Here is an 11,812-nt window from a genome sequence, read left to right on the forward strand (position 1 = left end):
TCAGCAGGGTCAGAGAAGCTTAACACTGACTTGAGGTTTTGCAAATACCCTGAACATATACAGCCAGAATTAAAATAAATTAGTCTCCATCAAATCATATTAAAGCTTGGCAGAGAGTTCAGACCTAAATCCAGTTAACAATCTTTGATTAGGCTTGATTATTGATTTTCTCAGATGTACTCTGTCCTAACGGACTGGGCATGAACTTCTAGGATTTTAGAAAGAAAAATATTTCAAATGTATATATTTTAATCCGCGTATGCAAAGCTGGGAGACATACCTCAAATGACTTGTAGGTTCCAGTAAGTAAAACACAGGAGTTTGAATACAAATACCGTATTCTTCGGACTATAAGCTGCTACTTTTTCCCCATGCTGTGAACCATGTGGCTTATATATGTACAGCTTATATATGTACGTTTCCAGTTTTTTTTTTTGTAGGTGCGGCTTATAGTAAGGTGCGCACTATAGTCCGGAAAGTACGGTACATACTGCACTTTGAAAAATTTTCTTCTTTCTATTTTAACTCTTTATCGGTTTTCTTCCACTTCACAATCATGCTGCACTGTCAAGTGATCCAAAGTGTAAAAAGGTTCAATTAATTAATTGACTTTTGCATTAAGGCTGCACAGTGGCGCAGTTGGTAGGGCTGTTGCCTTGCAGCAAGAAGGTTCTGGGTTCAATTCCCAGTCTTTCTGCATGGAGTTTGCATGTTCTCCCTGTGCATGAGTGGGTTTTCTCCAGTACTCCAGTTTCCTCCCACAGTCCAAAAACATGACTGTCAGGTTAATTGGCCTCTCCAAATTGCCCCTAGGTGCAATAAGGGACAAGGGTGTAAAGAAAATGTTTGGACTTTTGCATTATGTGCAAAAAGGAAATGCTTTCTGACATCTACACTTTTTTTTTTTTACATTTCTTATAATTTTTATGGTTTTAACAATGATATTTCTCTGAAGGCTGGAGATAAAGAAACATGTAAACAGCTAAAATCATCATTCACATTTATTAACAATGGTCAGGTCAATGATTTTACAATTTGACCAGGAGGACAGTGTTGATCCTCATCTTTGTATGAAAGTGTGTTGTGGGTCCCTCCTGTGTCCAAAGGTGGAATTGCACTTCAATATGTTCCACTTTTAATTTAATAGAAATATTTTCTAACAACATTGGGGAGATATGACACACGTCTGAATCGCTGCAGTAACTTCACCCTGTCACATAGTGTTTTTTTTTCAGTGATTTAACCTTATGTGTTACTATGAACCCTATACTGTTATCCATATATGTTACAATGTTAGATGGAGTTCTAAAACTTGAGCCACGATTGGACCAGAGAATGAGGTGGAGTTTCAGAGAGAGGAGCTGTGCCTCTGGAGACCATGAGGTGGTAGTCACAGCTCTGTAGGACTCAACACGTTTTCATTTTACTTCTTATGTGTTTTATTTCATTTCAGTCAAGAACATAAAAAATATGCAGGAAATAAATATGTCTAAGTGTTGGCTTATGTTATAATTGCAGTACCAAGATGTTGAATCATGTATCACACTGTAAAATGGAGATCAAAGTTGGCATTGCAACTTTTTTTTGTTTTGTTTTACCATTACAGTTATGTTGCCACCCCACCAGAGGAACATGAGATCAGTCCAACTCTTGATCAGTTCATGAGGAGTCAATAGTTAACCAAAATGATCTCTTCTGCAACTTGCAAACCGTCGGTTTTGTTCTCTGTTTTCTTCCAGCTTAATGCCACCCAAAGTGTTTGTTTTTCCTCCAGCTAGCTTCCCTCCCTTCTGTCTTTCTTCACATCACAAGCCCTCCACTTGTTACCCAATGTCAGGATTTACTCCCCCAAGTCAATCACCTGTTCCTCTCCTTTCCTGCCTCCCCTTCAGCCTTTGGCCACCGAAATTACGCAGACGGCCACAGTTCCAGTCTCAACCTGCAGCAGCTGGTCATAGCAACACGAGGAAAACGTAAGTCAGCACAGGCCGGCGCTGCAACAGCAGGAATAACTCAAAAAGAAATAGGATATAGAAGGCATGCACTCTGTAGATACATTTCTGAGAACAGAGCTGAAGATACCCTGTAATATACAACTTCTGTACAATTTGTAACATAGGATGAGGGGAAGAGGTGAAGGAGCTGAGGGGCAACGATGGGTTAATCAGTCCCATGAGGGGGGGAGAGAAAGCTCAGTCAATCTAAACTTTATCATATGTTGCATCAAGTCACTGGGACGTAATGTGGACAAGCTGTCCACATTGTTATACCTGGAGCTGGGGTCTCTTCCACCATGGAGGTAAATCTGCACCAAAGTAGCAACCTTTATGTAACCAGGATGTAAAAACTCCTTGAGATTAGAAATCGCTTTTAGTAGAGTGTCCTTGACACACACATGAACTATTTCTGCTCTTAAATACAAACACTAAGCCAGACAAACAGTCAATCAAAGGGAACTTGCTGAGGCTGGAGTTGGGAGAGTTTAGTGTTGTCTTTGTATGTAAAAATACTACAACTTTCTGTAAACACGACACTCCTTCGTGAATGAAGTGACAATATATTTACAGCAACTGGTTTATGGGCAGCGCCTTGCACAGGTGTTTACACATTTTATCATATTTAAGGACCCAAAATTCAAAGTATTTCATCAGGATTTTATGTCAGTCAGAATATAAATGTTCTTTATATTTTCAGAAATAGATTCTGAATTCAGTAGTGATCAGATAAAAGAAGCCTGAGCTTGAAATGAGAGTTGCTTTAAACTTTAATCTAAACCCCACATCTCTCTCCCGGACATGTCTGCTGTGTTCTTTGGTCACAGTGATGTCCCTTTTCTGGCAAATTAAAATAAAAAGGAACAGAAAAACATTTTCCTTCCATCTCCAAACAACAATAACTTTATTATTTATCTCAATATTCTCAAATTAGTCCCAGAATCTGTCCCTACATTGCAACACATTTCTGTCTGGCTGCACTTGTTCCACACTCCAACAAACTTTTGCATAAATCTTGCAATGAACTGGAGTTTAAAGGCAGTTTCCTGAACTTTGACTCTGTTGATAAACACAAGAAGAAGGCCTGACTGTAACGTTCCCCCTGAAACTGGATCAACCCAGAACTGCACACACTAAACCGCTCCGCCGAAGGTCATTGATCAGCCGTATCTCATAGTGTGAGTGTGTGTGTGTGTGTGTGTGTGTGTGTGTGTGTGTGTGTGTGTGTGCATATGTGTGGGTTTTGTGAGCTGTGTATAAAGCAAATATGACAGGCATGAAAGACAGTGGCAAAAAAAAATAAGGTGTTAATGGTTAATCTGGAGAGATGTAATAATCCACATGCAGCTGAGGTCTTCAATCTGAAATAAACCTAATCTGAGGTCGGAGGTTCTTCTAGCAACTACAAAAAAGCAGAATATTTTTATGCAATCATCTAAATGTTTAAAGTTTTTTAGGCATGTCTTTATTTTGACTGCAGTTGAAGTTTGCAGTCAAAAGACTGGCTGATTTCTGCATGAATTAAAATAAAAGTTAACTATCATCACTTAGCACTCCATTCAAAAAGTGTGTATGGAGACTTAAATCTTCAATATTGTTTGTTTTTTTGTTTGTTTTTTGTTTTGTTTTTTTTTTAGATTTAAAATCATAATAAGGAACAAGGCAACAAATTAAAATAAAATATTAATGCAAAGGAATGAAAACAATCAATTATTTCTACTTGGGAAATTGGAGGGGGAAACTGTAATACATAAAAAAAATAAAATAAAAACACAAAGAAAAACAGATTTATTCTTTTTGTTTTTCTTACCTTTTTTTGCTTTTCAGGGTTTTGCAGCACAGTGCACACACACACACACACACACACACACACTGCCAAACATTTCCAAAGGACTGCAGCTGAGAAGCAGCGCAACCCTGAAACAACACAGACTGTTCTTTCCCCGGGGAACACGGATGAAAGGAACCTGCTTTAATATTCTTGGGTTTTTTAAATAGATTACAAACATATATGCTGGAGATTTTACATGGAGCGACTTCATTCTCTTAGCTTTGTGTAAATGAGAATCATTAATGCAGGTGGTTGCATAATAAGGATTTCATGTTCTGTTAAGCAGAACCTGGAACATCCTTTTATCCCTTACACATGAACACAGAATCACTTTTTGGGTTTTCAAAGCTCAGCTGGACTCAGTGGAAATCCTAAACCAGCAATATTATTTTTCTGGACTGACCACTGCACAGGCTCACCTGTCTTTCTATCATAGATCCTTTCTCTGCTGCCTCAGTGAACTAATTCAACCTAAACCATCTCCATTGATCAGTGGGCTTGGCCGCGTTGCACAACGTTCAAACAGACATGTTTGAACGTAAATTTGACGTAAATTTAGCACCGGGCTGAAATCCTCCCATTCATCCTGCTGGTATATAAAAGAGGAGAGGAGCAGCTTCTGGTACTCATCAGGTCAGCTGAGGGGTTCGCTGTTACCAAGTGCTTTGTGCTGCGACCGAGACGGGACGAAGATGGCACCAACCAAGAAGGTAACACACACTCTGCAGAGATTTCCCTGATGCATCACACAGATTGAAAATGGGTTCATGTACAGAAACTGCTGGAGGTGGATTTTCATTCGTCTGTGCTGTTACTGGGAAGGTGTTCATGCAGCTTTTTTTTTTAAATATTGAACTGTGTCCATCTGTTTTGTTGAAAATGGCAAAAGAAAAAAACAGCCTTATCTTTGCACCTTTGTACCCCAGAGGCATATCTGGTTACATTTTTGCGATTGCACAATGATTTTTGATCAATTCTCAACCAATTCATGCAAAGCATCAATTTCTGTTCTTTCTGCTTTTGAAAGAACATATTTTATTCTGTCCTGAATAAAATATGTTTTTTTTAATGGTTTTTTTCATTGAGATGTAAGAAAGGAGACCAATGCATTTTTCTAAAGTATTAAACCCAGATTAAATAGATCTTTCTTCTCATGTAGGGCGTCCTGGAGCGTCTGAATGCCGGAGACATTGTCATCGGCGATGGAGGTTTTGTGTTTGCTCTGGAGAAACGGGGCTACGTCAAAGCTGGGCCTTGGACTCCCGAGGCTACTGTCACTCACCCCGAAGCTGGTATGACAGTCTTACATTTAATCCAAATTTAATCTCACATGTTCACATTAAGGTGACAGGACATGCTTTTTGTATCAGTGCGACAGCTGCACAGGGAGTTCCTCAGGGCAGGAGCCAACGTCATGCAGGCCTTCACCTTCTACGCCAGCGATGACAAACTGGAGAACAGGGGTCAGGCACTGAAAATCACGGTAGGTGTCCAAGGACAGCAACTCAATGCTCCAAATACATCTTTTCAGCAAGCAGTAAAGGTGATAATCTGTTTCCTTTTTTCCAGGGAGCACAAATCAACGAGGCTGCTTGTGACCTGGCAAGGGAAGTTGCCAACGAAGGGGACGCGCTGGTAGCTGGAGGCGTGTCCCAGACTCCGTCCTACCTGAGCTGCAAGAGCGAGACGGAAGTGAAAGCCATCTTTAAGAAACAGCTGGACGTGTTTGTCAAAAAGAATGTGGATTTCCTGATTGCCGAGGTGAATTCATGCAGCTCTTAACTCGATAGCGTCAAATCATTGATCGCCCTGGCTGTAGAAATGACTGCTTTTTTCAAAAACCTGCATGTTGATTGTTGTGCTTAATATATTCTGTATCAAAAGCAAAAAAAACAGGAAAAATCTAATTTTAGAACTGTTTGCAAAATTATAACCTGATGANGAGAGGGGCTTCCTCCCTGCTGCATCAGAGAAACATGGAATGTGGGGTGCTGGTCTGGAGATGCACACCAAACCCTGGGTCAGAGCCAGGTAAAAATTCTGCAAACATCAAAAGCTCTGCAATCCACCTCTTTGTTTTTTTTTTTGTTGATTATTTTGTGACAAAACAAAAAGTCATTTCTTTTGTGACCATCTTTAACAGATCCCGACGCGAATACTGGGAAAACATCCGACCTGCATCTGGTCGTCCCAAGTGCCCGTCATTATCCACGCCGGAGAGCTGGGGAGTGACCAAGGGCCACAGTGACCTGCTGCAGCACAAAGAGGCAACGAGCACCCAGGAAATGAAGCAAGTCCTGGAGAAGCAGAAGAAGGCCAAATCTTCTGCATGAGCATCATGCAGTGAATAAATAGAAATGCCTCTGTCTCTTACGTCAACTTGACAGAGTTTCTCTGTTTAGTCCAGAAGTTCATAGAAGCACTTGTAACAGCAACGCTCCAGTAGAGTAGTCTTAAAATGACCCCTAAAACAATAAAATCTGAGTTTGTCACGAAATCTGAGAGCTCTGGGTCTGTGTTTCAATGGGTGCTCACGGATCAGTGCAACAAATGCGAGTCGTTTATTACTTCTAACGTATTTCACACATTTACTGATTCAGAAATTGACTCAATAACTTTCTAATACAAACTGAATTTATATATAATAAACACACAGAAAAACTCAAATCCTCACAGTTACAAGAGAATAACTTAACTCAATGCATAATGGGTCAAAGTCCAGATTTAACTTAGAATTTAAAGACCTCCATCAAATCTGACTAAACTGGAACTATTTTGCAAAGTAAAACTGCAGAGTAGAGTTTTTAGACTCTAGTTATGTCAAACTGGCTCAGATACTAACTAAAAGACACTGATATAAACTAGTGGCAGGTGGTTCTGCAAAGAATTGCCTCAAAGATGGTGGTTACGAATATAATTATAAGATTTGTATTTTTGTCAGAATGCACTGCTTTGCTTATCACATTAAACCCCAATAAAAAACGTTTTTTTTTGGTTGAATTGGGCGGCCTTGCTTTTGTCAAAAGTTATTTTAAAAAAATCTAACAAACAGAAAACCACAAGCCAGCAGCAGAGAAGTGCACAGAAAACACGGAGAACCGTAATTAATCCGGACCAAACTAGACGCAGAAACGCATTCACATTGCTCTCATTCAGTTAAAAAGGGGAGGTGTTCAGTAACTTGTCTTTTACCAATCAGAGTGGCTCCTGCACAGACCCCTCCCCTGCTTCAGGGGGATTTAACGAGGCCCTCTGCAACTCTGGTGTCACTTCAGCTTCTCAAAGTCTGAGCAGTCAGGGGTCCACACAGCAGCTGGAGAATGGCACCAACAAAGAAGGTATGTGTGAAAAACAGGAATGCTTTCTGGGAAAGAACCCTGCTGTAGACTGAAGACGCAGAGTTTATTATTATTTTTGATTTAAGACTGATTAACCCAAACGACAGTTGGTATTTTACTAAGATGCTTCGTTTCAAGGAGGGTTTTATTTTTTCTTTTGCAACACGTGGGGGTCCGGATGGTTGTAGAGTCCTAATAAATCTTCTGCACAGCTGGCATACCAGGGTCACATTTCTCCAAAATGCCAACTGCTGCTGCAGAAATGAAATACCAGTGCAACTAATAAAAGTTTTATAAAGCCTTATAAACTTTATAAAGTTGCAGAGCTTCTGTCCTGGAAATGATTTATTTATTTATTTTTTTTTACTTTTTCTAAACAGTAGAATGGTTGGAATGAATATTTTTAAAGTGTCGAAAGCATTTGCTTTCTATTTTATTTTATTATTTTTTTAATTTAAGCCTGGCCTAAATTCTGTTCCTCATGAAGAGTCAATTTCTTGAGTCTGGTCTAGGAAGAGATAATCTTACATTAAACAGCAGGAATGACCAATGGCGAATCACTCCTGCGAGGAAGGGATAACATTAGACATTTTATTCGCTCTGCAGATTGCACTTCTTGACCTACTTGGATGCAGATTAATTTTGCAGAATCTAGATGTTGATAAAGTCTAACGTCCACGTCTCGATAAAAGCTTCTGGAGTCAGCGGGTACAAACTTATTTCACAAGCAGCTGTTTTCATGACTGATTGCGACTGTGACAAAGCGGAATGGATCAAAAGATTTCAGGACACAGGTTGTGCAACACATACTGGATTGTTGGAGATTAAAATCAGACGGTGTCCATAAAATTGTCCTGGAATGAGAACAGAAGTTATTTTTGGCTCCGCTGATTTATTTGCAGCCTGACTGATCCAATGTTTTACTGAAATCACTGAATTATTACAGGGTATCTTGGAGCGTCTTAATGCTGGGGAGATTGTGATCGGAGATGGAGGGTTCGTGTTTGCCCTGGAGAAGAGAGGATACGTCAAGGCTGGGCCCTGGACCCCTGAGGCTGCTGCAGAGCACCCAGAAGCTGGTGAGATTAAACTCTGCTAAAAAAAAAAAATATTATTGCTGCATCTTGAATTATAAACTCCGCACCAAATTAAGGTACTTTCTACAAAATGTTGAACTGTTACATTTTCTTCAGTTGGCATGCAGAACAGGAATCTGATCAGCTCTCCTGAAACAATGTGCAATTTCATTAAGACTTTTCAAACGTTGAAATTCTTAAAGTAAACGCTAAAGTTAAAAACTCAGTCAAGAAACACAAAGAAATCAAGAAGGCTCCTCAAATCAGTGGATTACTAAATCCTAACTAGGCACAATTGGGAGAACGCTCAACATTTTCTACAGTTTTATGAAATGGCATTAAAACAAATCCTTATATGCTTCCTGCATTTTTATTTTTCATTGCATCGTCTCTGGTTGACTTCCAGTGCGTCAGCTGCACAGGGAGTTTCTGCGGGCTGGAGCCAACGTCATGCAGACCTTCACCTTCTATGCCAGTGATGACAAGCTGGAGAACAGAGGCAACAAGCTCGCCCTCACTGTAAGGCAAAAGATTATAACTCTTTGTGACACTTTATGGATTTGCATTTCATTTTTTATTTTTTTTTTTTAAATTGCCCTACAGGGAGCTCAGATCAACGAGGCCGCCTGCGATCTGGCCCGGGAGGTCGCCAACGAGGGCGACGCTCTGGTGGCCGGAGGAGTGTCCCAGACTCCATCCTACCTGAGCTGTAAGAGCGACAAGGAGGTGAAGGCCATCTTCAAGAAACAACTGGATGTGTTCACTAAGAAGAACGTTGACTTCCTCATCGCTGAGGTAGAGATCAAGCTATTGAGGAGGCAAAATATTTCTTGAATGTGGAAGTAGCGTCTGCTGGATAGATGCTGACGACCATGCTCTGACTGAGAGCTTTGTGCTGCAGTACTTTGAGCATGTTGAAGAGGCCGTGTGGGCGGTGGAGGTCCTGAAGGGGTCGGGAAAGCCTGTGGCGGCCACTCTGTGCATCGGACCTGAGGGAGACATGCACGGCAACTCACCTGGAGAGTGTGCCGTCAAGCTCGTCAAAGCCGGTACGTAACGGAGTCTCTAACGAACCCCAGAATAATCGTTAAGTTTAAGTCTTAACACACATACACAGCTGGACTTAAAGCTTTAGGTCAATTAGGATTACCAAAATTATTTCACTTTACCAAGTGCCAGAATGATGAATGAGAGGATTTTAAATTGATTTTTTATTTTTGACATTTTGGAATAATGAAGTGTATATCTTAATTCATTTCATTGAATTAAACGATTTAGTAATCATTGATGATCTCATGCAGCAGAAAGAGGAAGTGAAAAATCTCACAAAATTGATAACACCACGAGACAATATTGAAGAAACGGATCAAAACACCAACCAGAAAATAAAACTTTAGCGGCAAATGGGTTTTCTAAACGGACACTTCCAAATTCATTTCAAAGTGGCTTAACAAAGCCATTGTTTTTGATTGGCCATACAAAAGCCCTGACCTCAGGCAGATAGAAAATTTGTGGTCAGAGCTGAGAAGGTGTGTTAAAAGCCAGACTCAGGAAAATCAGTTCTGTCAGGAAGAGTGGGTCAAAATTCTAGAAAACTAATGTGAGAAATGTGTTAAATTATGCCCAGAAGATCTGAGTAAAGCTATACAGTTGGAAGCAGCTCTATCAAATATTAAGGGGATGCATGCAAACTTTGACTTGGTTAGAACATTATTTAAAAAAATAACTCTCTCTCCCTTTTTTTTTCCTGGCATTTAGTAAGCAGAAATAATTTAAGCAATCCTAACTGACAGAAAATAGGAAAAGCATGGACAAATGTACAATATTTATTTGTCTGTTTTCAGCTGTATTAGAAGAGCAAAAGGTGTAAAACAAATGTGAAATTCAAGTAGTGTCAGAAATGTGGATCTGTTGTGGCTAAAGGTATAGCAGTAGGAACTTTGTTTTATTAAATGTGGGTTATAAACATATTAAGGACTTGAAGCATTTGGTAATAGCACAATATCTTGTGACCAGAATAAACTTTTAATGGCATTTCTACCTAAAAGTAATGGCAAGGTTTTAGTTCACAGCATCGTTGTGTACTAGAATAAGGGTTTTCCTCTAACTTCTGCATGCTGTCCAGGGGCCCAGATTGTGGGAGTCAACTGCCACTTTGACCCCCTGACCTGTGTGAAGACTGTCAAGTTGATGAAGGAGGGAGTGGAGAAGGCTGGGCTGAAGGCTCACTACATGGTGCAGCCGCTGGCGTTCCATACTCCCGACTGCAACTGTCAGGGATTCATCGATCTGCCTGAATTCCCCTTTGGTAACGACAACCTGCTTCCACATGGGAAAAAGTGGAGAAAAGCGACTGTTGTAATTTAGCGTCTTATGTTTTCCCGTCTGTGTTTTCTTGTTTCTTAGCCCTGGAGCCCAGAATCCTGACCCGCTGGGACATGCACCAGTACGCCAGGGAGGCCTACAATGCTGGCATCCGCTACATCGGAGGCTGCTGTGGCTACGAGCCTTATCACATCAGGGCTGTGTCAGAGGAGCTGGCCCCGGAGAGGGGCTTCCTCCCTGCTGCATCAGAGAAACATGGAATGTGGGGTGCTGGTCTGGAGATGCACACCAAACCCTGGGTCAGAGCCAGGTAAGGAGCAACCATCCGTCTTTTATTACCTTGGAAATGAACGCATTATGACTTCTAATCACCAGTGTGATCCAGCTAATCTCCTCACTGTCCTTCAGAGCCCGCCGTGATTACTGGCAGAACCTGAAGCCAGCCTCTGGCCGCCCCCTGTGTCCATCCATGTCGACCCCAGCCTCCTGGGGTGTTACCAGGGGCCATGCTGATCTCATGCAGCAAAAAGAGGCCACCTCCAAGGACCAACTCAAACAGCTGTTTGACAGGTCAAAGAACCACTGAGTGTTTCCCACCTGAAAGCAGATGCGAGTGAAGCAGCTGCACGAAGCAGCCAAGCACAATGTGGTGGACAGTTTTGTATAAATCAAGCAGCAATTTCTAACTTGAGACTGCTCTGCTCTGTACATCGATTTCTTGGAGAAATTTGGCCAGTGACTCAGGTTAGGAGTTGGCCACGTGTTGAAAAATGGACCTGTTTGTTTTACATTATCCTGGACCAGTTTGTCAAATGAAATAATATCTAATAAAACACAAATTGGTTACTTGTCTGTGTTGAATGAAGTTTTTGCTGTCTTACTACTTCCACCAGCTATACTAGAAAAAAGATTTGCATACTTCAGACTGTAAGCATTAAAAATATTAAAACTCTGTTTAAGTATGATCAGATTAAATGTATTCTTGCACTTTAGAAAGAGGAAACAAATTCATATGAATAAATATAATATTTTCCACCAGATAAATAATACTGTATTATTACAGGTTTTGGGTTGTTAAAGGTCTTACTAGATTTCAGTCCTCTGTAGTTCACATCTATCAGTCATACATTTTCAGATTAACTCCAAATCAACCTAAGCTTTCTGAAAAGAATTTTCTTAAATATGGAACAGCTAAAAATTAACACTTTTCCGCTGCTGAAAAAATAACATAACTCAAACTAGTCAACC

General features: G+C 40.5%; 1 protein-coding gene across 2 annotated transcripts; it reads left to right on the top strand.

The window, feature by feature from the left end:
- Positions 1-4,427: 4,427 nt before the first annotated feature.
- Positions 4,428-11,414, top strand: LOC103141748 (betaine--homocysteine S-methyltransferase 1). Of its 2 annotated transcripts, none has more exons than XM_016674034.1 (8): positions 4,428-4,535; positions 4,985-5,117; positions 5,196-5,308; positions 5,395-5,586; positions 9,141-9,288; positions 10,365-10,547; positions 10,646-10,874; positions 10,973-11,414. In XM_016674034.1, the coding sequence occupies exons 1-8, from the start codon at positions 4,518-4,520 to the stop codon at positions 11,148-11,150; spliced, it is 1,194 nt and encodes a 397-aa protein (XP_016529520.1). In that variant the 5' UTR covers positions 4,428-4,517; the 3' UTR covers positions 11,151-11,414. The 2 variants fall into 2 exon arrangements, with proteins under 2 accessions (XP_016529520.1, XP_007557553.1); XM_007557491.2 differs by lacking the exons at positions 4,428-4,535; positions 4,985-5,117; positions 5,196-5,308; positions 5,395-5,586 and adding exons at positions 7,079-7,163; positions 8,110-8,242; positions 8,646-8,758; positions 8,843-9,034.
- The last annotated feature ends 398 nt before the right edge of the window (positions 11,415-11,812 follow it).

This window comes from Poecilia formosa, unplaced genomic scaffold, assembly GCF_000485575.1.
Source record: "Poecilia formosa unplaced genomic scaffold, Poecilia_formosa-5.1.2 Scaffold89, whole genome shotgun sequence".
Taxonomy (NCBI): Eukaryota; Metazoa; Chordata; class Actinopteri; order Cyprinodontiformes; family Poeciliidae; genus Poecilia; species Poecilia formosa.